Here is a 26680-nt window from a genome sequence, read left to right as displayed (position 1 = left end):
ATGGATCACTACCACACAGCAATGCAGCAAACATGGGGCTAGGCTGGTGGCACACTACTATGTCTCAGCTACTCAGGAGGCTGTGGCAGGAGGACAGTGAGTTTGACACCAGTCTGAGCAGCTTAGAGAGACCCTGTCTAAACAAATAAGCAAACAGAGATGGGGATGCAGGCCATTGGCTTGTAGGATACAGAGCTCAGCTTGGCCTTGTTGTCAGGCAGGCATATGGTCCCATTCAGGGCCCATCACCTCATCCTGCCCCCCACACGGGGGGAGATGAAGGGACACAATATGGAAAAGATTCCATCCTACACCATGGAGGCAGTGAATAGCCCCTTATCTTTCCAGAATCACTCTAGTGGGCTCACATGACCAGCACCATCCATCCCCACCCTGACAGATTTACCAACAGTCCCCCTCTGCCCACAGTAGGACCAATAGGACTTTCCCTTTTGACTTGATGCTTGTCTCCCCTTCCCAGAGACCCTTGGCACAGAGCTTGGACTAGGGTAACCATCCAGAATGATTTGATTAGTCCTGTGACTTAGAATGGCTCTGACGACAAAGGGCTTCCCCTAGGGAACCAGAGCTTCAGGATTCAACCTGTGTGGTGAGGAAAAGCCCAGCTCAGCACACACGAGAGGACAGGGCCTCTTTGTGACGTCCCCCCACACACCTGTGACCAGTGTCCCTCTTTCAAACTGACAGGGCGAGTGTTCTCATGTGTACCTGTTCTTTTGCCAAAATCCAGTTTACTGGACCGAGAACAGGGATTAACTACATGAACAACCTCTTGCCCACGTGTAATTTAGGAATCACTATAAAATAACACTTTCTAATAAATGAGAAATACAATATGCTCACCCTGCTTAGCAAGTTGAGAATTTAGAAGGCCTATTTTAGCCACTTCTTGAAAGCTTAATGGGAAGGAGGGATAAAGGCTGAATATATTCTGAGAACCGAGTGGTCACAAGGCATGGATAGACACAGAGATTGTGCTTTCCTATCTTAGACCAGGACAAGGAGCGATCTCCAATGTCCTTCCTCAAGGAAGGAATCTTGAGTGCTATCATGTCTTGGCTCTGAATTCAGCTAAAATAAAAAACACACCACTATCAACTTCATGCTGAAGCCCAGGTTCATCATCGAGACTAAAAGAATAAAACCAGTGAGGAGGATCAGTTTTCAATGGAGAAATAAAGAACAAAGATATACTACCAACATCCTTAACTGATGGAGATGAACTGGATGGCAGAGGTCTCTTAAGACTTTCCTTATTTAACTGCAAGTATTGTCTCTGAGACACTTAAAAAAAAACCTAGAAATCTGTTTTGGAAGAGGCAATCAGAAGCCAGTGAGATTATAAGAGGAAATCATTTAAGACTACCTGTCAACTTTAAAAGGAACATGTGATGCTCCAAGGATAATATGAGAGCCTTTCAAAGGTTATTCAGGAAAACCTGCAGATCTGCAAAAATGCTATTCATTTTGACTTTATTAAGTTTGTTCTCACAACTGCCCTGAAGTGGGTCTAACCAGAGAACCAGGGCTGGAGTTCTGGAGAAGTCACAGTTCCTCAGAGGAGTTAACTTACTCCACTAAGAAAGCTTGAGTGACTTTTGCAACTCTCAAGGCGTCCCCATAAAATGCCCCTCTGCCCTTACAGTTCAGAGTCTGGCTGCTGCTGCAGGGTGCAGACGAAGGGCAGTCTGGCTTCCTCTCCCCTGGCTCCTGCTCACAAGTGTTTTCTCACCAGAATGCCTCATGTGGCCTAAGAAGCGCCAGCATGCAAATCACAAACCTCCATTCTTTTGGAGGCTGATAAAGCCCGTGTGCTCACAAATCCCGCTGGGGAAGCAGATTCATGGAAAATGGCCAGCATACACAGTAGACAAATGTCAGGAATAAGGGGGGAAATAAGAGCCGTCAAGATAAGACCACGGTGTCAAAATGTGTTCCTAGGAGGTTTGGGATACCTGAGTGCCCACTCATCAGATTAGCCCAAGGACAGGCAGAAATGGGAGCATCTGACTAGATATTCAACTGAGACTTGAGAGAGCTGGGAAGCCTAACACCAGTTGTTTCTAAAGCCCTTGGAGCTTCAAGGTCATGTATGTTAAATTCAAGTCATACAGACAATTGCCAAAAATTGAAGAGGGTGAACTCTGTTGCAAGGACCTGTTGATGACCCATGGATCATGCAGTGCAGTCAGACCCCAGTCAGCCCTTCCTGCCACCAAATACAGTGTCCAATCAAGACACACTTCATGACATGGACTGGCAGAATCACCATCGCTATCCTGAGGCTTCAAGGGATCTGAGGGGCACCCCCTCCAGGCTCCCTGGAGAGTTGCTCTGCTTAGGAAAGTCCCTGCTCTAGAGCCTGGGTAACCGCTAAAAAAGATGACAGAAATGAGGATTTGACCAGAGTTAAATACACATTTTAATTTTGTCACATTCTTCAAACTTTGCCTTATAGTCACCACAGTCAAATTGACAAATTTTGACAGAAAAATAGAAATCCATCTACATTTTGAAATGCCATGGTGACTGAGCAGCACTGTGATCCTCTGGGGCCAGGTTGCTCTGCACCTGTCCATCATGCTGCAAGGACAGAAGGCACACTTCTGCACCTGGGCACTAGAACAGGGGATGTCCAAGCTGGTCTTGGCAGTAGCTGTGTTCAGTGTCTGTTAGGCATGTGGTCTGGGCCACCTTCTCTTCCTACTTCTCCCTTTGCTTTCCAGTCATCTGCAGATCTCATGGCTCAACCGTGGTTCCCAGGAACAGCAACGATGGCAACACTGAATGGGTTTTAGGTTTGCTGTATATTCATTCATTCACTCCCAATCCAAGGAACCTCTACATCCTGTTGTCCAGATGAGGAAAGTGAGGTTTAGCAAGGCTGGCCAGGAAAGGACAAAGAGGACCCGGCTCTAGGCCTGATTCTGCAGTCTACGTCCTTTTCAGACGAGAGCACTGGGTTCACCCCTGCACAACAGCACAGAACCGGCTGAGAACCAGCTCCGCTGGCAGACAAGCTGGCTCCCTGGGCTTATCTTGAAGGCTCAAATGGAGTCACCCTGCACCAATATCTTCTCCCTCCTGTGGCACTCTCCCTAGTCTTTACTGTCACCTGCAGGATGAGTACCGACAATACTGGCTAAAGGAGTACCTTAAAGCATCTTATCAGACGCACCAGGTTTATAAAGGACTTGTGGGCAAAACCTACTCCATACCAAAAAGAGGTGACACGTGGCTCCCCTCCAGCCCAGTGTGCCACACCTCAGATCAATCTCGCTTCAGCAGCAGTTCAGCTGAGGGGGCACCGGAGCAGTGGTCAGCTCAACCACGTGCTTTGTCTTCAATGGCTATTTCCCTGCACTTCCACTCCTGGCCACAGGCCACACCCCTGAGTGGGAGTCCATGGCCATCTGTCCTTGGCCAAAGGCAGCCTGGCCAGAGTGTATATGGCCTACACTGCTACAGACCAGCCTCCTCTGAGGAGTAAACTTTTGGCTAAATAAGGATCACCACAGACAAAAGACCACTGTCACAACCATCCACGGATCAAATACTGCCATTGACAGGCACATTGTTACAACACAGACATTCAAATGCACAAAAGCCCTGGTGGGAAATGAATAGAAATGATGTGGTTGAAATGAATCCTTTCTAGTCTGATCACAGGAGAAATTACTTCTGACTTGTCACTGTACTACATTAAAAAAAATTTTTCTACAAGAAGTACTTTTCAAAGTACAATGACTTCTCCCACAACAGACTTAGAATTTTGGGCAAGAATATATTTTATTTTTTTCATAAAAATTCTAACAAAAATATATTTTTTCCTTAACTTAAAAATACAGCTTCATAAAACAAGATCTGAGTTGTTCTAATTCCCTACACACTTTACAAACAGCAGTAAGAGGAAGAAGTCAACAGAATGGGCTCAGTTTCTAAGTATGAAATGCTCATTTCAGAAGCTTGACTTTGTCCTTTATTAACTTGAAGGTGGGGTTCTTGCTGACTTTCTTGTTGAAGATGACCAAGAGCTCCTCCTCACATCTGTGACGGTCGTTTGTCACCGTGTAATATTGAGCTAAAACCTAAGCAAAGAAAAGCGGACGTCAAGGGAGTGCATCTGTCCTGGAAACTTACCTTACAGGTCTTTCAGCGTACTGCGTGCACAGGTGTGCTCTACCTGTGAACACCAGCAGCTGTCCGTGTTTGTCACACAGACACAGTGCAAAAAAAACAAAGAAACCACTGCTTTGGAACAAGTAAAAAGGAAAAAAATAGCCAAAACAACTATTTTCAAACATAACATAAATAAACGGAGCCTCTCTTCAAACATTTGGACAGCAAGTCCAAGATCTAGGAGCTGCCTTGGCTGAGTCTGTGTGGTGGGTTTGGCTCAATTCCTGCTCCAGACAGGGACAAAGGGAGCAGCTTAAAAACTGCGACACACACTCTCTCTCTCTCTCTTTGTATTCTAGGTAAAAACCCATCAGTGTATATTTAAAATAAATTCTCCTAGCCATTCCAGGGATGTGTTTAGACCCTGTACCTTTTTCCTTAGCTTCTTGATCGACAGCTCACCATCCGGGGCCTGTCTCAGGACCGCTTTAATAGTTCCCTTCCAGTTGAATTTACCTACAACGCAAAGAATATGTTAAGAGATTTTATTTTGTTGTAACACAAACACACACAAAAAAGAAAGAAACAATTTCTGCGCATCTGTTTGCTTCTGGGGAAATGACCTGCCCCTCCCATGCACAGAATGCCAGAGTACCAGGTGACAACCCCTATATCAGCCCAAGCAGGAAGCACCGATAAGGACTCGTTCTGCAGTGAGAGGGCAGCCAGAGCACCAGCACCAGGACGAAGCCCTGTGAAAGGTGACTTCTGGTTTTCTCTCCTTTTTTTTTTGGTGACACTGGGGATCCAGCTCAGGGCCTTGCAAATGCCTACCACTGAGCAACACCCCCTACCATTTCTTATTTTATCTTGAGTCAGGGTCTCGCCAAGTTGCCCAGGCAGTCCTCCAATTTGTGATCCTTCTCCCTCAGCCTCCTAAGCAGCTGGAATTACAGAAAGGTAACTTGTATCTCATGGAAAACAGAGATTCACCCAGCAGCCACCAAGATCAGGAGGCTGACTAAGCACAGCCAAGAACACACAAGGAGAGTCCAAGTAGCTTCAGAGAGGGAGCAATGGCAAGAAAGGGCTCTGCCAGGGCGCTCGCTTTGGTGGCAGTGTGCTTTCCCCAGTCCTGCAGAGCACAGGCAAGAGCAGACGCTGCAGCAGCAAGCCCAGGCGACCCTTGGAGGTGGGAAGAAGACAGGCTGCCACTTCTGGCCTTGTATGTTCTGAATCTGCTGAAGCCAGCATATTGGAAGGCTGATGGTGAGGCCCGGACGAGCCCAGAGAAGCCTGCTGTTTTGGCAGGAGCAGGAAGGAGCAGCCAGTGAGGCACAGACGACACAAGAACAACTTCCTCAGGCAAATGCCACAGGTGGCTGTGCTCACCACACCCCGCCAGCCACAGCCCTGGAGCCAGAGGCCAGGATAGAACAGAACTCTCACCCAGCAGTGGGCCACTCCAAGCTACCCGAGCTGCACCAGTGGAGGCCCTAGGGAGTCCTGCCTGGCACATCCTCCTCCATCAGCAATCAGGAGAGAAAGCCATTTACAACAGGAAGTTTAATAAAAGCCCATGCCATATGTAAAAACTGCCTCAAAACAGACCATGGACTTAAAAATATTTAAAATGTGAGACTATAAACCATTTAGAGCACATACTTGCAGCTTGGTGAGAGTGTCTCAAGGGCTCTCACTACACACACCAGCACTTGCACCCACAAACACACAGGGTGAGGGAGAGCTGACGAGCTCAATCTGCACACACGTGAGCAGACACTGAGCCGCACACCTTCCATACGTAAAAATTCTGGGTGTTAAAAAGGTTTGACCAGGGCTGGAGGTGTGGCTCAATGGTAGAGCACTTGCCTAGCATGTGTGAGGCCCTGGGTTCGACATATAAACAAATGAATAAAATAAAGATAATAAAATTTTAAAATGTTAAAAAAAAAAAAGGTTTGACCAGCGAAGAAGAATTAAAAAAAAGGTCTGACCAATAAGAAAAGCCTAGAAAAAAAAAACATTTGGAATCTAGAGACTTAGTACAACCCAGAAAAGGAAAAACTGATAAATTGGACTCATCAAAACAAACATCTGCTTCATGAACGACTCCCTTAGAAGGATTCGAGGAGACGCTCTAGACTGAGAAGGCGCCCCAGACCCGTGTGCCACTGAAGGACTGACGTTCAGAATATACAAAGAACTCTAAATAAACTCTCAACCGTAAAAAAACAAAAACCCCAATCAATCCAATCAAAAAATGGGCCAGGGCTGGGGATATAGCTCAGTTAGAGTGCTTGCCCTTGCATGCGTGAGAACCTGGGTTCAATCCCCAGCACTGGGGTGCGGGGTGGGGGGAAGAAAATGGACCAAATGCCAAAATCAAGTACTTCAATGAAGAGACAGATACAGAAGGCAACAAGCACACACAGGCATCCAGCATCACTAGCCAGAGAAGGGGCAACTAAAACCACAGCACGCTGTCCTGCTCACCCACCACAACGTCAGCAAATGCAGGCCAGCCTGAGACCGCTGGTGAGGTGCACAGCTGTGCTTCCCAAGTCCCCAAAGATTTTTGTTTATTTGATCTGGAGGTATTTTTGCAGGGCTAGGGACTGACCCCAGGGCCTCGGGCATGCTAGGTAAGCACTCTACTACTAATAGACAGCCCTAGGCCTGGCAGTGTTCTTAAAAAAGTAATTATGCCATCACAAGAGGACCCACACAGCCCTGCACTAATGGCCATTTACACAGGGCAACTGACTTTTGCTCATGCAAAACCTGCACATGAACGTCCCCAGCAGCTGTATGTACAATAACCAGATGCTGGAAACAGCCAGACAGCCTTGGAGGTGAATGGGAAAGAAACACAGCGCATCCCTTCCATGGGGTGTGACTAAGCAGAGAAAGCGATGGATTGCTGACACTGTAGCGACCAGACGGGTCACTGAGAAGAATGCTGGTGGAAGAAGCCAGTCGCGGAGTTTCTCACACACCGTCCAGAAATCACAGAAATGGAGAACGGACCAGTGGCTGCCAGAGGTGAGGCGGGGAGTGGATGTGGCAGGGGCATCCTGTGGGGCAGCAATGCTCTCCACCATGCCTGCATCAATGTCCACGTCCAGGCTGACGTGCACTACAGGCTCTCAGGTGCTGCCCGTGGGGAAATGCAGTGAAGCATGTGTGAGGCCCTGGGTTCGATTCTCAGCACCACATATAAACAAATGAATAAAATAAAATAACGGCTTTGTGAGCATGCTTAAGTCAAGTACTTCCTACACATGATTCAATGTGTACCTACAATTGCTTTAAAATACACTCTTTTTCCTCTGGCCTCAGGCACCCTAGGCGAGCACTATACCCTAGTCCAACAATTTAAATGCTAAAATGTCCACACAGTTATGAGTGGGGGCTCAAGCTAAGAGATCTAATCCACCTTGGCAGTAAGTGATCCCCACAAATAAAGCTGCAATGCCCATCCGATTCCTTGGGTCCACTCTTGACTGACAGAATCAGGTGGACAAACCACACATACTTCCCAGCAGGAGGGAAAGCCTCAGGCCTGAGGAAGCAGGAGCTTCCCACGTATGAGGCTGCATGTAAGGCGAGCCTTGAAGGCGAGGGACTGCATTTTAACAATACATATGGTGGCTAAGGGAGCGGGTAGCCATGGAGCTCCAGGTAAGGAGGCCCCAGGAACAGACTCAAAGCTAGAAAGGGGCACAGTCAAGTCTTCCTGGACCAAGGGTATTTTAGATAACAGGAACAGGCCAGCACCTACAGTACAAGATGCAGGCAGGAGATAACAGTGTCTGGGAAAGTCATCTGGGTTCATCTTAAATTCAAAAGCAAAACACTGCTATCATGTGGATCTGAAATCTGGAATGTCCCCTACAGGCCCTTGTTAAAGGCTAGGTCCCAGTGTGGAGCTACTGGGAGGCAGGAACCTCCCAGTAGCTAATGTGAGGTCTTCCTGAGACCTGGGAACATGCCCTTAAAGGACACAGTGGGACCCCAGTCTCATCCTCTTCCTTTTACTTCCTGGCCATGAAGTGAGCCACTCTGCTCCACCACAGGCCCCAAATACCAGGCCAACCCACCATGGACCAATACCTCTGACCTGGGAGCCAAAGCAAACCTTCTCTTCACAGTTTGACTATTTCAGATATTTGTTACAGTAATGGAAAACTAACATACACATTTCCAATCCAGACTATCCTCCCTTTTTCCTCAAAGACAAAGGGACAGAAGCCCCATAATACAGACTCACTATAATACAAACCCCAGAGTGCTCATTTTGCTTTAAATCCTTAGACATGCCTCTGGAGGGCATGACTTACCAGAAGTACCTGATCCACCCCAGGAAAGGGGCATTTCTGCGGGCTCCTTCCCCAAACTAAGTAGGTGATGCTTTTCAAATGGCGCAGAGGTACCTTTCGTAGGAGCTTCATCATCTTCTGCTTCTCCAGCCTCAGGTTGACCTGGGAACTTCATCTTTTTCATCTTAGAATCTGCTTCAGCTAAGTTTAGAAAAAAAAATTTTAAAAAAGGTTTGCATTTGATAGCTGCTACTCCTCAGGAAAGCCCTACCACGCTAGACCCACGAGACCGTCCCCCGCCTTATCTCCAGGCAGCCCAGGACCATGGCTGGTACCATCCTGCATGTTGCAGAGGAGGAATGGGATGGGAGGCACAGGTCAGCTGGACCCAAGGCTTATGTTATTCCCTCCCTGGTTCAAAGTGGCAGCCTGGCCACCCGATGACACCCCAGAGCCCGGCCGTGTACCTATCGAGTGCTTCCGCTTCCTTCTTCCCACAGTGGCCTGCATCTCCACCTTGCTGGGGTCCTCCTTGGGGCCCCTGACCCTGTTGGCGTCCTCCTCTCTTGCCTGCTTGCCCTGGCCCTTCTTCTTTTTGCCCTTCTTCCCTATGGAGCCATTGGCCGTGGACCCTCTCTCCCCTGCAGCCTCAAGGTCAGCCTCCTGTCCTTTTTTGCGCTTCTTGGGCTTTTGGCTCCTTGAATTGTCCTGATGGTTTTCTAATTTCAGTTCTTTCTTTTCTCTTTTTCTGTTCTTCTGCCGTTCTTCCTTCCTTTCTCTTTTATTCTTCTTTGCCTCTGCTGGCTTTTCTGTGGAGTCATTAGCCTTGGAGGACACTGGAATCTTGGTGGAGGCTTCTGAACATGACTTTGCCACTTGGTTAAGAGGCTGCTGATCTTGCCCCTTACTAAATGGCTCCTGATTGTTGAGCAAAACCAAGAAACATATCAATATTTGATCTGGGAGAACCAAACATTCACATCATTACCTGTATCTCAAAATGAACTGTTCAAGGAAAATGCTTTTATCACTCATCATTTTACAATTGTGAACCAACTGTGAAAATATGGCAATAAAAATACCAAGTGGGGGAGAACTCCCCCAGCCCACACCTCTGCACTGAAGAGATACTTTCATTCCACTTGAGAGTGAAAGAATGAAGAGCTTTATATCACCTAAGCCAGATCTTGAACTCTGCTCACTAATCATCTTTCATTTAGGTGGGAAGAGAGCACTCAGGTGTGGTCGGAATCAAAGATCTATATATCTATATGCCTGGTTCAAGTTCCAGATCTGCTCATTACTAGTCAGGTGACTAGTCAAGGCAAGTTTTTTCTCTTCTCCAAATCTATTTCTTAATCTGAAAGTAAAAGGTTGTCACACTTACCTTTTCCCACTGGGGTATGAATAAAATGAGAAGAGACACTGTGTGCGTCTCATCATGGATGCCCAACCAACCGGCCCAATGAACGTGGAGAGTTCTGAAAGCCATCAAGGGCTAGCCAAGGAAGTGCTACCACCATCACTACCCAGATGAGATGGCTGCCCTTGGAGGATGGCAAGGGACCCTGCACAGAACGTGAGGAACAGAGCAGGGGACCTGCCAGGCTCTAGACATGCTTCAGCGTCCTTCAAAGGCTGACATGCTGCATGCAAGTGGGCTGCAGTGTGGCAGCCTTGCAGTGGGAGAACCTTTAAGAGGTAGGGCGCGGCAGAAGGTGATTAGGTCACTGGGGATGCTGCCCTGAGAAGGAACTGATGTTGGTCTCTCCAGGCGAGTTAGTTCTCTCAAGAGAAGGTACTTATAAATGGAGCAAGCCTAACCCTGTGAATTCCTCTGGTTTCCAGTCTTACCATGTGATCCCTTCCAAAAACACTCCTACCATGATGCCGCCTGCCATGCTATGATACAGCCAGAGGAGCCCTCTCCAGAGGCTGACCACATATTGGATGCCTGATCTTGGACATTCAGACTCCAAAACTATGAGCTAAATAAGCCTCTTTTCTTTTTAAAGCACCCAGACTCAGGCATTGTTATAGCAACAGAAAATGGATAATATAGGGCTGGAGATATAGCTCAGATGGTACAGTGCTTGCCTTCTATGCACAAGGCCCTGGGTTCAATCCCTAGCACACACACACACACACACACACACACACACACACACACAAAAAAAAAAAAAAAAAAAGAAAGAAAGAAAGAAAGAAAGAAAATGGACCAATATAGAACCAAAGAAAACTAAATAACTATGAATACTAGAACAAGACAGATCTTCTGTCTCTTAGTTACCTAATTAAGAAGATCAGCACATAGATCCTACATATAACATGACATTAGCACAGCTCAGCCCCATTCCTTGGTGCACTCTGAGTCCCTCTCTTTTGGGAGATAAGCCAGGGCAATGAAACAGATGGCTTTGGGAGCCCTATCATCTGCAGAGGAAGGCAGGGGCCAACACTCAGCTGCAGGGATACATGTACATCCCAACCTGTTCCTCACCAGCCAGACAATGTGGGTTAGGTTACCTATCGTCCTCCTCCTGTGGGCAGCTCTCACCAGGACACAAGCACTCAGACCTATCACACCATACCTGAAGGAGCAGCACTAGGAACTCAGTCACAGTTCACAGACATAAAGCTGCCAAGGATCATGGGAAAAGAGGTCAAGGATGAATCTGGAAATAGACTCAAGAGGAAACTTCATATCTCTCCTGCAATTCTGCTCAGATTTTCTGGTAAGGTATTATTATAATGTGTTAATCAGCTTCCCATGATTATAATAAAAATCCCTGAGGCAGTTAACTTTTTTGTGTTCATTTTGGCTCATGGTTTCAAAGGTTTGGTCCAGGATGGAACTGCCCCATTGCTCAGAGCCTCAGGCAAGGGTGACACTTCATGGAAGGAGTACATGGGGAAGCAAGGTGTTCACCCTGTGAGCGAGGAAACCAAGAGGACAAGGGGTCGGGGCCACATTCCCCCTGAAGGGCATGCCTCCAATGCCCTGAGGACCTCCCACCTGGCCCTACTCCCTAAGGGTTCCACCATATCCCAGCTGTGCCACCCTGGGCACCAAGCCACATGGGCCCATGGGGGACGTCCAATGCCCAAATGATAGTACAGAAGCACTGAGTGCCAAAGCCTTTAGCCTCCCTTCTCCTCAATGTATGCCAAGTCTCCATCTGGTACCTTGCCCCACACCCACACCAGCTCCACCATGCAAGATGGGCAAGGTGGGCAGACCAATTCTTTCCCACTTTCTTTCTTCTTCATTCCTGCTGTCCCGAGGGTGCCCTGCCTGGATCTTCTGTAATGGAAGAGTCCTGCCTTACCTGCCTTTTCTCTGTCTCTTCCCACACTCATCTGGACCTGGCACTAAGAGAAGCCTCCAACCCTCTAGAATGTAGCCCTTGAGGGCAGGACCTAATTACAGCCGCATGTGCAGGAGCCACGGCCAACCACCATGGGGGAGAAGCTAGATAGTCGAGAAGGACAGAGTTCCAGGAGGACAGGCGTTTGACTCATGGACAAATGAAGCCCTAGGACCTTTGGCTGTGTCCCACCAAACAGGGTGTGCAGAAGGATCACTGGGCAAAGGCACAGGCAGCCCCACCAGCCAGCGCTGACAGAACTGAGATTACCAGGGGCTGTCCACTGATTGACCATAATTTGTCACCAAAACTATTTTCTCTGCACAAAGCAAACAACTCCTAAAAATCTGACTAGAATAAGACCAGTTAGAGCCCTGCTGTTTTTTGAAAACTTTTGATATGAGTTTCCAAGAAGCACATAAGTTCCAAACAGGAACAATATATAATGAAATTAGTGGGAAACAATTGTGAATTAACAAAGTGACCAACAGAGTGGTTAAAATATATCCAACTAAGACCTTCTACACATGCATTCCTCATTTAGGACTCTCAAATAGTTTTCACTAGCAGGTGGTTGATTATGAATATTCAAATAGGATTTGCTCCCCGCCAGAAGGAAGGAGACGGACGTCACTAAATGCTGGGTACCCTCCCCTGCTCTAACACTCCCACAGAGGCTTCACACCTCACCCTTTGTCTGAAGGTCCACCCGGCCACTATGTCCTGCCCCGTTTTCTTTCTCTTCATAGCACCATACCCTCCTGATATGCTTTCTATTTTTTGTTGAGGACCTAGCACAGATTAGGACCCAGTAAATAGGAATAAATGAATGAGTATTACTATCCACATTTTTTAGATTAGGAAACTGAGGCTTAGAGGTTAACTAATGTGCCAATGATAATACACCTGGCAAACTGCATAGCAGGGCTTTGAACCTGGGCTATCAGAAACCCAAACTCCTGTTCTTTTCAACACATCCACTGCCTGATAGATACACCAGTCATTACATGTCCGCTGGGACACTTATCAAATGTTGGGACTAAATACCTTTCTCTGTAAATAAGGAAATCTTCCCTGCAGTGCATTCAGTTTACTCTTTCCCATAAATGAAGACACAGAGGGTCTCTGAAAAAGCAGGCTACCTTGACCTCCAAATATAGACATTCCCATTTCATTATTACTAATTATTCTTGCAACAATCTAAAATTAGCTCTAACTTACATCGCTGGAAGCTTCAGAAAAGATATTCCACACTTGCTCCAGAATGGATTCATTATGAACTTTTAAACTGTTCTTCATCCAATTCTGTAAGGAACAAAAAAGAAAAAAAAAGAACCACTTATCCCACTGTGACAAGATACACACAGGTCCAGCCCTCCACCCATTCAGAAAAACCAATCAAATCCATACCTGAAATTTGGCCTTTTTCCTGGGAACGTTGTCAAAAGCACTAATTTGCTTTAACAGTTCTCTCACTTTGGGGCTGACATTGGGTTTCCTTATTAATTCATTAATTTTCTATAAAAAAAGAAAACAATAAATAACCAACCCATGAGTTTCATGAAAGCCAATCGAAAAGTCCTTGCCCTAACCAAAGAGTTCACATCTGAAGTACAGATTCTGTATTACTGCTTACGCTTCAAAATATATTAACTTCTATTTGACATAGAAATGAAGTCCTAGAGCCGCTGACAAGAAAAAGAGATAAAAGTCTTCCTAACTGGAAAGGACAAAACAAAATTATCCCTGTTCATAGATGACCTGTACAGAGAAATGATTTTATGCATAAAACTCTAAACCTTCAACACAAATAACAATCAGCAAAGCTGCAAGATACAAATACTACTCTCAAAAATCTGGTTGCACTGGGAGCAGTGGCACACACCTGTAATCCCAGCAGCTCCAAAGGCAGAGGTAGGAGGACTGCAAGTTCAAAGCTAGCCTCAGCAATTTAGCAAGGCCCTAAGCAATTCAGCAAGACCCTGTCTCTAAATAAAATATAAAAAAGGGCTGGGGATGTGACTCAGTGGTTGAATACCCCTGGATTCAATTCCTGGTAACAAAATATACCAACAATGACCAATTCAAAAAGGAAATTAAGAATATAGTTCCCTTTATAATAACATAAAAAAGAATAGTAAGGAAAAAAACAAAAATCAAACAGTTAAAGACTTGTATTCTGAAAACTATAAAACATACTAAGAGAAATTAAAGACACTGATAAATAGAAAGAGATGCCATGCTCATGGATTAGAAGACCTAAGATTGTAAATATCAATACTTCCCAGAGCAACCTAGAGATCCAGCACAATTCCTACTAAAACCTAGTTGATAGATAAATATAAATGATTTTTTTTTGGAGGAAATCCATCCTAAAATTCACAGGGAATCATTGGGGGACACCAAATAGCTACAACAATTTTGAAACAATAAAAAAGTTTTGATCTCAAGGTATGGTATGGTGGCACATGCCCGTAATCCTCATGGCTAGGGAGGCTGAGACAGGAGGATTTTGAGTTCAAAGCCAGCCTTAGCAACAGTGAAGCACTAAGCAATTCAGTGAGACCCTGTCTCTAAATAAAATACAAAAAAGGGCTGGGGGTGTGGCTCAGTGGTCAAGGGTCCCTGCGTTCAATCTCCGTACCAAAAAAAAAAAAAAAAAAGAAAAGAAAACAAAGCTATAAAACAATGTGGCACTGCATAGATATAGAGAAAAGCACAGAATTCAGAGCCCAAAAATAAACCTTTGCATATGTGGTCAGATGATTTTCAACAAAGGCATCAAGACCAGTCAGTGAAGAATGAAAAGTCTCTTCAACAAATGGCGCTGGGAAAAGTGGATATTCACACGGAGAAGAATGCAGCCAGAGGAGTGCTATTTGAGAACACTGGAGGTGACCACGTAAATAGCAGCGACCTAGCAAGAGGCAGGTGAAGACAGCAGCAGCTGGAAATTTAAAACTGTCTGGAGTCCACACTGATTCCAAGCGGGGGTTCTGTCAGCCTCTACTCCTGCTGTTCTAGTTCCAACCTCAAATGCTTCAGATCATTATCTTCAGGATGCCCGATGCATGAAGGGAAAAGGAAAGGCTGTCCACTGAGTGCAGAACCCTCTGTGAGGGTTCCAACCTGTGAGAGCAAAACCTACTCTGTGCCTGCCCACCAAGACAGTGCATAAGATTATGTGCAGGGCCCCGTATAGGTGCTCTGCTAAGAATCAGGAGAACCCCAATCATTCAAATCTGATGCCATCACCCAACCAAACACAGGCCCCACATCAGCCTTTCATGTTGTCTACCATCAGAGAGGAATCAGCCATTCCACGAGCAGATTTAGAGAAAGAGCGGGTTATCCTTCCAAACAGACGTTCTGGAATGCCATGTTAAGGAAAGGGTGAGGATACTGAAAGATATGTATAAATTACAATTCAGTCAGAACAGTGCACAGGGGAAGTCCGCATGCTGCGCAGGATCCATCCTTATCTGATTTGGAGGAAAGTGTTTGCCAAGGGCAAGAACTCGTTCCTGGATGAGCTGCCTTTCAATAGGCACAATTGGATCATCAACCACTGTGGCACAGAAGTTGGATGCGTAGCATATTACTACCCTGGAGGCGAAGTCAACAAGGACTCCCAGTCCACCACCACCCAACATGTCCGCCCCACCTTGGATTTGTTTTCTGCTGTATGAGACAGAACGAAGGCTACTTGGTGGCACCAGACATTGCAACCACTGTTGTTTTTGATGCAAAGTGTAAATTAATTTTTTCTAAGAGATACTTTAAACTATTCTCCCCAAACTGAACTGCATGCATGAAGTATCGGGGACTTCAAGAGGATAATCACGCTTTATCCTGCACTTAGCCAAGGACCCCGCTCTATTTTGTTTGAGCAGTGTTTTGCCTTGCAGTTTAAAGCAGATTTTTTAAAAGTTTTCTTCGTGTTTAGTTTAAGTGACAAGCAGTCTCCCCAGTGTGTCCATTAGCTGCACCATTGTCTGTTATCTTTCATCTTGAAAAGTTTGAACAACCTCCAAAAAAGAAGGTGAGAAAAGCTGCTTTTTCTCCTTAGTTTTCTCAGGAATATTTGAGAGGTAAAACCTGAAAGTCACCATGATGCTCATGAGCTTTTACCTGCTCAAATATTTTAACTAAAATCATTCATTATAAAAAAGCAGAATCTTTTTAAAAGAGACTATTATTTCTGAAATTCCCACAATTTAGTAGTAACCCTGAACAAAATGCAAAGCCACACCTTGTAATGAGCAAGACTAAGGTGTATCTTGGCTCTCATTTATATGCACTTTTCAGACCGGACCTTGTTAAAGAAGTTACAACTCACCCACCATGAGGTACTGATGCATATGCTTTGAAACATAATTTTTTAAACATTTTCCTGTTGTTCTGATATGTAACTCTGCTCCCTCAAAACACATCTCCTCACTGTCTCTAGCATTTCAAGTTATCCCAAGTTTGAATCCTATTCCTTCCTCCATTGAAGCCTTGTCCCAGGTTGGCCTAATCCAATTTAAAAGCCTGGTTCAAGTCACAGTGCCAGGGATTATATTTAGCGGAGTATTAATATTCACAAGTATTTTTCTCAGATGCAGTATGTCTGCAACAATTCACTGTCTCAATTTTTATGTTTTAAGTAAGTTCTAAGTTTGCTGTTGAAATTCCTTGAACAGTAACTCAAAAATTGGTTGTTCTAATTATAGCAGCACATCACAAATGACTGCTTTTAAGTGTTGATAATCTTAAATCTTTTAAATTATCCTGAAAAAAAAAATGAAATTGGACTCTTACCAAAAAACTCCTACTTAATTAAAAAATGAGCAATTAACTTGAATAGACATTTCTCCTAAGATGTACAAATGGTCAATTAATACATGAAAAGATGCTAAAATCATAAGTGAAATACAAACCAAAACCACAGAAAGATAACATTTCACACCCATTACGATGGTTATTATGAAAACTAAAAACAGAAAATTACGAATATTGAAGGGAAATTGCAACCCTTGTACATTATTGGTGGGAATGTGAAATGATGCAATTGCTACAGAAATCAGTACACAGCTGCCTCAAAAAAAGAAAAAGAGAATTACCCTATGATCCAGTAACTCTACCTCTAGGTACATGCCTAGAAGAAATGAAAGCAAGGATGTGACAGGAATCAAGTGCCCACTGACAGGTGAATGGATAAACAGTGGAATGTTCTTCAGCCTTAAAGAGAAAAGAAACTCCGACAGATGCTACGACATGAGCATACCCCGACCTCATGTTCAGTGAAATGAGCCATCACAAAAGGACAGAGGATGCATGCTCCCACTCATTCGAGGTCCTTAGGACATGCAAGCAGAAAGTGGAGGCAGAAAGTAGAACAGAAGGGCTGGGGGCATAGTCAGTGGAAGAGCACTTGCCTAGCTCATGTGAGCACTGGGTTCAATCCCTGGCACCACCAAAACATAAAAATAAAAAAAATATAAGAAACCAAAATGATGTGGGGATGGAGAGATGAGTGTTTAACGGGACAGTGTTTCAACTGGGGAAGATGAAAGTTCTGGAGATGGGCAGCAGCTATGGCTGAAGAGTGACATGAATGTACCTGAGTTTAAGTAAACTATAAAATGGTAAGTATCTTATCATGGGGGTTGCGAGTGTAGCTTTGTGGCACAGCACTTGCCTAGCATATGTGAGGCACTGGGTTCGATCCTCAGCACTGCATACAAACAAATAAATAAATTCAAGCTATTAAAATATATATATTACCATGGCAAAAAATTTTAAAAAACCTGAAAAATATATCCCTACATCAATGGAATCAAGAATCACAGAAAAACAGATAGTAGAGGGTATAAAATGAGAACAATACAGTAGTATTAAGATCTAATAAATAAAATCAAGCTAGCAAGAGCACACGAAACACTTCAGCAATCCCAGTAAAGTCAGAGGCAATAATTACTTAGGTTAGAGATCTGTCAGCAGACAGGAGGGACAGTCACCAGTGAGTCAACCTAAGATGGACAATGAAGCTCTGCAAATATGACATAGGAAAGTGTCCCTGCATAAGAAAGAAGAGAATCTACATATAAGCAGACCAGAAACATGAAGACAGGGTCCTAAGACAACGGTTAGCCAAAGCTGTGTGCGGCATCCAGGCTGCACCAACTAAGAAGGCAAGACAAGCATGAACTAGGAAAAACCAGGCAGAAGAGCACAGGGCACGGGTGACGAGGTCCGAAGGCAACTCCAGGGCCCACAGAGTGACATGCTTCTCCAGCGTCCAGGTTTCACAAGCCCAGAGGCATGTGGACGCTGCCCAGCCAACTGCATAGGTCTGGTCCACTCTGGCTGACTGGTGTTCGGAGTGTGTGTTGTTTTCTTCTGTGTAATCTTTCTGTTAGTACTTGACTATTTTTTTCCTAAAAATTAAATAGCTACTTATTTTTTTATTAAAACAATAAAGTTATCAAAATTAACAGAAAGAGAGAGAAGCAGAGCAGACTGTTGAAGTTGAAATGGGCAATGTCTGAGAGGGCCAGCTGCCGACAGGGATGGGACCAATACAAGTGGCATTCCTGGGAACTCTGAACCCACAGGAAGGCTGAACAAAACAGGAATAGCTGGAGGATGAAATGGTCAAGGCTAATTGTGAAAGAAGAAAAGGTCCCCAGCACTAACAACTAAAGCTTGTGAAGAACAGGGTCCCTCCTGACTGGATTACTTAAGTGTGTGTGTGTGTGTGTGTATATATATATATATTTTTTTAATAAGGGAAATAAAGGGAAAGAACAAAACCCTCAAACCTATGTCTACAAGAACGATCCCAGCGTGTTCTCCTGGCTTAACCAACGTCCTCTGATCCACCTGCTAAGGGCACCCAGGGCGTTGGAGCCATGGGATGGGAGTGGACCAGCAGCCCAGATGGAACCAGAGTGAAGTTCTTGATCTACACCAAGAGGGCCACTAAGCACAGAGCAAGGGTCAGCAAACCTCTTCTGTCAACACAAAATCAACACCCTAGGCTTCACAGGTTCTGTCCCAAGTACCAGCCACGCAGCTCACCCCACCCTGCCTTTGAGGATTTCTTTCAAGTGTAACGACAGCAGAGGTAGAACTATACATGCCCCAGCACCCAGAAATGTCACCTGAGTCTCAGGATAACACAGAGAGTGACCCAAGGTGCCAGTGGTCACCAGCCTCGACTTCACAGTTAAGATACAGGTTCACCAGCTCTTCACCCTGCACTGGGCAGAAACGGCAAGTCCTTTGTGAACAGAACTGTCCCCTTAGGAGCACGCCATTTCAGAGAGCTAGTCAGTGTCAGAAGCTATTAATTCGATTTTCAGGAAAATATGAAATCTTTACATGGATAACATTTGTCTTTAATTCTCTATCTCCTTTTCTAAATCTTCCCTTCTGCAATGTCATGCTTCCCAAATAGGAATTTCATTGATTTTGCCACTTTTTATTGTATACATTTTCATTTTATTTAAATAGAAAATTCCTTATACCTGTGAAAATGTCTATTTTGCTTGATCCTGATAGCAGACATGACAGATTAACAGTGTTTCAGCTGCAAAAGTTGCATTAACACTATAAGAGAAAGACCTGAAAATTTCTACTTGATTTTCTAGTCAAAAGAAAGCTAGTGAGAATTCTCAAATACTTTAGAGAGAAATGTGTAAAACACACATATTAAAGACAAAACACCTCCCAGTTGTGTTAACAGTTAGAAAATAACTCTATTACATAGATAAATTGGCCTTCAGCTGGGCTAAGACATGATGCTGCAGTCTGGTCTGCATCGATGAATGCTTGCTCTTAGTCTCTCAGGCTTCTGAAGGAAGAGGAGGGGGTCGGACAAGGCCACTGTGGGGTCGGGAAGCCGGTACCTGGATCCAGGCCTGCTGCTTGATGTCGCCTTTGTGGGCTTTGCCTTCGTAGCCCTTGCCACCATATTTCTGATCTTCACTTATGCACTTCACGTGGTTTTTATAGTCATCACCCCTTCAAAGAGAGCAGAAGTCCCACTATTAGACTGCCACGCAGGTTGGGGCCCCTGAGGACAGCTGCTCCCACTGTCTGCACAATGCACATCTGTCCCCTGCCACCCACCTAACTCACTTTCTGGCTTAGTTCATCCCTTCTGAGGGACGGGTAGAGCACAGCTTTGTTCTAACAAAACAGCTCTGAAGCCCTCATGCCTCACTCTGGGCACATGCTTCCCTGGACCTGGTCACTGACAGTGGCCACAGGATGAGCCATCTACTGTCTAAGAAGTGCTCAGGCTGCTCTAGTTCCCCTTCTCTTGGCCTTTTCTTTAAAAATGCATAAGGTTTCCAATTGTAGTCAGTGGGCCCTACGAGTTTTGTTTTTTTCCCCTTAAGTTTCTTTTTGTTGTTGTTTTTTTTTTTTTCTTTTCTTTTTATGTGGTGCTGAGGATTGAACTCGGGGCCTCACATGTACGAGGCAAGCGCTCAGTCACTAAGCCACAATCCCAGCCCCTTCCCTTAAAGATTCTTTCCTCAAATTTGTTTCTATTCTTCTAAGCTCTGTGGGGCTAGGGATCCAAATCTGGTCTGAAACTTCGTTGTGGGTCTACATGAATTATGCGGAACTTACCAGAAGTCTCTACCGCAGTCAATGCAAGAAAGGCATTCACAGTTTCTGCAGACAGACACATGCTTTTCCACTTGTATTTTCTTCACTGATTCACCACATGCATTGCATGTAAAAAATACCATTTTTACCTAAATGGTTAAATACTCTCTATCCAAGATAAGCTTTAACTCTTGCCCTAAAAAAAAAACAAAAACAAAATACAAAACAGAAAACAAAAACTAAAACTTCTGTTCAACAAATGATTCACACAAGTAACTTAACTTGATTTGTTTGTTCACAGTACTGGGAATTGAACTCAGGGGCCCTGTACCGCTGAGCTACACTGCCAGCCCTTTTAATTCAAGTCTGGCCTTGAATTTGTGATTCTCCTGCCACAGCCTCCCCAGTACCAGCGTGCACCACCATGCTGTATGACTACAGTTAACTGTTTTATAGTTGTAGATGGACACAATCCATCCATCCATCCATCCATCTATCATCTATCTATTGCTATGTGGTGCTGAGGATGGAACCTAGTGCCTTGTAGGTGATAGGCAAGCTCTCTACCACTGAGCCACAACCCCAGCCCTACCATTAACTTTTTAACAATAATTTCACATGAAAATAACAGATTCAAAGTTGATCAGCCATCTATCAACAACCCTACCACCCATGTAAATAAATCATCACTAGTGATAATGGCCTAACAATTATTGAATGTGTGTTTATCATGTATCAGGTTCTATTCTAAGAGCTTATGTATATCTAATTTAGCCTCAAACAAACCCTACCCTTCCCTAGGGAAGGATTATCACTGTTTAAAATTTATCTGGAGAGATTAAGAAAATTGCCCCAGGATACACAGTAACAGAAATAAATTTAACCTTGGCAGATTGGCAGAACTGTGTGGGAAGAATAAGTTTCATTTATACATAATGAAAATTATAAAAGGCCTTGCAATGTCTGTATACCCTGCCAACTATTCCAGGTCCCAAATATAATAACAAAATAAGAAGGGGAACCAAGAGCTGTAGAAAAGGGAAAACTCTAAAAATGAATTCTCTAGGTTCCCAAAACATTCACAGGTATGAGATCATACCCCTTGGTCTCTGAACAGGGAGCAGGTGAGGGTCTCCTTCACATGGCTTCTTGCCAGATAGATCAGTCAGAAAGAAATGTAACCATATCTACGTATCCCAAATGCTGGGTGCTGGATTACTCAAGGAGCTCACAAACCCAGGTGCCCCAGGTATCCTGAGCACTGCCCATTATACAGTATCTTCATCTATATTATAAGCTCAGGGGGTGATACTGTGCTCAACAAAATATAGATTCATCTAAGCGCTAAGCACTCAGGGTAACTTTCCATGCTTCTTTAAACTTTTATCACTGGTTTAGAGCATTGTTTTACATTATAAGTCAGCAAAGATATTGAGAACTGTTTAGCCCAACCCTGTCTTCCTCATTATGAGCAGAAAGAGAGGATCAAGGAAGTCAACATTACTTGCTTCAAGGTAAGACTCCACCCAACCCACCCCACGAATCCTTCTACACAAGAGCTACCACTGATTTACAGGGATCCTCATGCATGAACTGCATCTCCCCTTCACCATGTTCCAGATCAAAGCTAGTGAGGTCACACCTAACAAGGATCAGGGCTGCTCACGGCCATTTGCCAGCCTCTCCAGGGTTCAAAGGCCCAGCTGGTCTCTTGAGCAGGCTTCTTACCCAATGGGCTCCAGTTCACCTTTTACACTAGGTACAAACCACAGGCCCACTGACCCTGGGTGTGCTGGGTCCCCTCCACAGCCTGCTATCAGGGTTGCCTGACCAATTTTCCCTCATTGGGGCAGGCACATGGTGGGCTATGCCTGGCCAAATCCCAAGGAATGCAGACGTTACAACCCTAGGGCACCTGGTTACTGTAAAGATGAGTGATAGAGTCACAAGCTTGGGGAGCTGGGATCATGTTGACCATGACCCAGTTCCCTCAAAGCTTATCATGCTGCATAAGGCAGATGGAGTTCAATAAATGTCAGGCAACAAAAACAGCCATTTTGCAACAAGGGCCAACATCACACTATGAGTTTGGAGGGTGCACTTTTGGGTTAAGACCAAGGGTTCATGGGTTATCACCAAGAAATGGACTTCCATCATACCCACTTGGTAGAAGCCACTGTGGCGAAACAAATTATCTGCTGGAAAATTTTAAAGCACCTTCACAGGGCAAACATCTCTGCAAACTTAAATATGGCTTAGAGCTTTATAACTTCTGCTGTGAGGATACTGTTTCTTGACTATGACAGAGAGGGTGAGGAGAAAAGCTTCCATGAACCTTAGGATCCAATTCCCCACAGGATGGGTCTGTGGTGGAAGGCAGGAATTAAAGACCTGGGCAGGACAGCAGGAAACAAAATATATTGAAGGAAAGATGCTAGTGGTATTGACAAAAAGATGCTCAGAAGATCTGCACCACATGGCATCCCTCTGGAAGCTGTCCACACTGTGTTCACGCCATTCTGAGAACTGGATTGCACGTCCATTTGAAAAATATCTCTCCACACATTTTCACTTGGTCTTTTATTTATCTACATATTTTAAGGAAAAATGAGTGGACTGCATGAAGTCAGAACTCAGGCCCTGCCTGCCTTCCTTGGGGTTTTTATACTTGCCATGAACTCAGAACAGTGTGTCCACCTGCTTAACTACTGAGGTAAGATCTGCAAGGAGCTTATTCAGAGCCCTGAGGACACCCCAACAACAGCCCAGAAGTCACCTTGACTATACCTCACACTGGACCTGGTCCCTAGAGAAAATACCTTACATTTATGAAGTAAACACTTTGCATGGGCTGTGAAGAACAGCAAGCTCAAAACCAGCTCGACTCCAAGCAGACAGGGTCCCAAGTCTTAGTGCAGACTTAACAATTTCAGAAGTTTGATGTTACAAAATTCAAAAAAGACATCATGTGCGCTAACTGAAGACAGCAAACATAGCCTAAAAAAAATTGTATTATTCAAATTCCACAAGATAAATGTGAATGGAATTTGAATAATTAAAACTTTCAAATGATGTTTTGGTCAGTTTTATGCTTACCATTTATGCTTTTGAAGTTACAAAAGCTTAAAACTGCATGAAGACGACACACTTAGGGCTCAGATACTTGTTGCAAAGTGTAAGAAGACAGCATTTTTTAGTGTTGCTGGACTTAAATAAAAGTCCCCTTTTGCTTCATTGACTCTTCACTCCCTGTGTGCACCCAATGCTGGGTCCCAACACAGCCACAGAGATTCTACGTGCTCCTTTTCAGATATGTGGGCATGTTGAAAAAGAAGACGAACAGAAAGTAGTGCTCTTGGACTGATTGGGAGCACACTCTGGTTCTCGAGCCAAATACAATCTATGACTCAATCCAGTGACATTTGCTGAATGCTAAGTGTGCAGTAAGGGTTATCCTACCAGGTACATCCAGAGACCCTTGCTTCAAGCTGAGCAGGTCCTCTGTGTGTGCTATCTATTCATGTGTCTGGTAAATGTACTGAGCTCTCATATACCACATTCTAGAAAAATACGAGGGCCCGAGGACAGAAAACAGGACCTTGGCTCTCTATAAAGTCACTTCCTACTCATAAAACCAGGTGTATCCATTACCCAGGTCAGCCATGACTGCACAACCACTGTATGCAGAGAAGAGCAAGCTCTGGAAGTTAAGTGATCTGCCCAAGGTCACAGCAAGTGGCTGAGGCAGCCTGCAAGACATTCTGCCACTACTTTGCCTATCACAACCTTGCCATTTGCTTGGCCGTAACTCTCGGAACTTGAAATCCTCATTCAAAATGTGGGAAATAACAATTTTCCATTCATAAATATTAGAACCCCAAAAGCAGTGCAAACTGGGCAAGGAAAACAACCACGTCATGGCAGAGGCGTTCAGGTGTTAATTTGCTGAATTTTGGGGCAGCAGGCAGTGGCCAGGAAAGGGCTGAGAACTTGAGAAAAACCCTGGGCATCTTAGTCTTTTTTGGGAGGTGGTGCTGGGGATTGAACCCGGGGCCTTGCACATGGGAGGCAACCACTCTACCACTGAGCTACAGCCTAGCCCCTTCTTTTAACAAGGTGGTGGCCACGTTTTATTGGCCTGGGCCTGGGCTTGGGGAAGGACTTGAGCTGAAGTCTGCATCTGCCAAAGATCACAGAAACTCAGACATCAGACCTGTTATTTGTGAAATGGGTCTAATATCCATCTCAAAGCATAGCGTGGAAAGTTAAACAAAATACCAGATGTGGAGGCCTCCTCCTCACCCAACTACAGGAAGGTTTCTCTATGACCTGTTGACTTATACATCAATACTATCACACTCAGTCCCCAACCAAACTGCTGTTCCTTTAAATAGGACCCTCAACTCATCCATCTGTCTTCATAAGTCACTCCAGTCCCCTCTGGCTACTTATTCCTCAAGGGCCTACTCTACCACCCTGTTCCCTGAATACATGCTCCTAAGTTTGGTTCTATATTGAAATTTGGAAGGATTCTTCTTTTAACCTTCCTTCTTCTACATTTTCTGTATATTTTTATTTTCTTTAAAAATTATGTTAAAACATTGTCCCCACAACACACATACTGACCTATACCCCATTACTACCACCCACACCAAAAACAGCCCATCTAATGGGCCAGACTGGCAACCCAAGCACAAAGCCCAGTCAGGGTGCAACCTCCAACAAACCACTGCCCCTTTAAACTTCAAGTTCTAGCCAGGCACAGAGGTACACATGTGTGATCCCAGGTATTCAGGGGGCGAGGCAGGAGTACAATCTTGAGGTCAGCCTGGACAACTTAGCAAGACCCTGTCTCAAAATAAAAAATAAAAAGAGTTGGGGATGCAGATCAGTGGTAGAGCACCCCAGAGTTCAATTCCCAGCACAAGAGAAAAACAAGCCCCCCAAATTTCAAGTTCTGCTGGCGTAGTGGCTATAATTGCAGTCCCGTTACATCAGGACTGAGGCAGGAGGATTGGGCAACATAGTTAAGAGCCTATCTCAAAAAACGAAAGAAATAACATCAACAAAACCAACTTCAAGTTTTCCCCATCTATAAAGCAAAGGGTTAAGCCAATTAGAAGAGACTCAAGTCCCTTCCAGGGGTAGAGTTCCAAAAACCACAGGTATACATCAAGAGAACACACAAGCATACCCTGAGCACTACTGCCCCTAAACCTTTGCATATGGGGATGACAAAGGCTGCAATGTGCTTTCAAGCTCTTCTTTGGCCCTTGCACAAGCATTTGGGAGTAGGTGCCCCTATTTCCACTTAGCAGATGAGCAAGGCCAGGCTCAGATAACTTCAGACTTTCCCAGTACATCACCTGCACTGTTCAAATAGCATGCTCTCACTTGGTTAACTACTACTTGTCAGAAACGATGCTAGACACAGGGAGCCTGGCCCACAGTGTAAACAAGTACCCACGAGGCCTTGTCTGCAGAAAGGCTTCCAAGTGCAAAGCGCACCTCTCTTCCCTCCCCTTCTCCTCAGAGGTAGGTGCTGCAGAATATTCTGACATTTACTGAGTACCAACTGCAACGTCACCGAAGGATAACACCTTTCCACTCCAGGAACCCTCCAGCCCCCCAAGTCAGGTTCTACAGCATTCCCTTTTCATACGTGACACAGGCACTAAGAGGTTAAGTACCCAGCACCAGGTCTCATGTCCAGCTAATGACAACCCCCGGCACGCGGTTATTCTGGTCTTCCGTCGGTGCTCTGGACCACTGGCCCTGGGGCCTTCCCTTAAGGACCGAGCTCCCGAGACTCGCAGAGCCTTGTCCCCAACGTGCAGCAAGCCGGATCCCCAGCGCGGCGGGATCCAACCGACCCGGTCTGGCCAGGCCCGGGGGCCTTTGCGTTTTAAACCCGGGACGAAACGGCCACCCCAAGCCCGGAGCTCCTCAGTCCTCCGTGCGCAGAGTCTGAACGCAGGAGCTCGCGGAGGGGCGGACGATGCAAACGCGGGTGCGGCCGCAGCCCTCCTGCTCGGAGACCCCTGGCCGCCGCCGCCGCTCACCTCAGCCGGCGCCTGCCAACGGTTTCAACCGGCGGCCGGGAGCACGTGGAGCCGCTGCGGCCCGCCAGCGCTACAGCAGCCTCTCGAACTTGCCGGCGCAGAACTCACTTCGGAACCGCCCCGCACGCCTGCGCGCCACAGCTACCCCACCCCCTGTCGGAAGTGACGCCACCGGAAGCTGGGA

At 45.3% G+C, this 26680-nt stretch overlaps 1 protein-coding gene and 1 pseudogene across 2 annotated transcripts; one reads left to right on the top strand and one right to left on the bottom strand.

Annotated features, from left to right (window-relative positions):
• Positions 1-3791: 3791 nt before the first annotated feature.
• Lyar (Ly1 antibody reactive) lies at positions 3792-26665 on the bottom strand. Of its 2 annotated transcripts, none has more exons than XM_021722108.3 (9): positions 26497-26665; positions 20456-20630; positions 19726-19840; positions 13241-13348; positions 13052-13135; positions 8930-9380; positions 8484-8663; positions 4571-4656; positions 3792-4109 (listed from the first exon to the last, which is right to left on the bottom strand). In XM_021722108.3, the coding sequence occupies exons 2-9, from the start codon at positions 20575-20577 to the stop codon at positions 3975-3977; spliced, it is 1281 nt and encodes a 426-aa protein (XP_021577783.1). In that variant the 5' UTR covers positions 20578-20630; positions 26497-26665; the 3' UTR covers positions 3792-3974. The 2 variants fall into 2 exon arrangements, with proteins under 2 accessions (XP_021577783.1, XP_005319027.1); XM_005318970.5 differs by having other exon boundaries at positions 8577-8663; positions 26497-26664.
• Positions 14883-15586, top strand: LOC120892311 (holocytochrome c-type synthase pseudogene; annotated as a pseudogene).
• Positions 26666-26680: the final 15 nt, after the last annotated feature.

The sequence above is a fragment of the Ictidomys tridecemlineatus genome, chromosome 9, assembly GCF_052094955.1.
Source record: "Ictidomys tridecemlineatus isolate mIctTri1 chromosome 9, mIctTri1.hap1, whole genome shotgun sequence".
Taxonomy (NCBI): domain Eukaryota; kingdom Metazoa; phylum Chordata; class Mammalia; order Rodentia; family Sciuridae; genus Ictidomys; species Ictidomys tridecemlineatus.
This window is presented reverse-complemented; position numbering and strand designations above follow the sequence as displayed.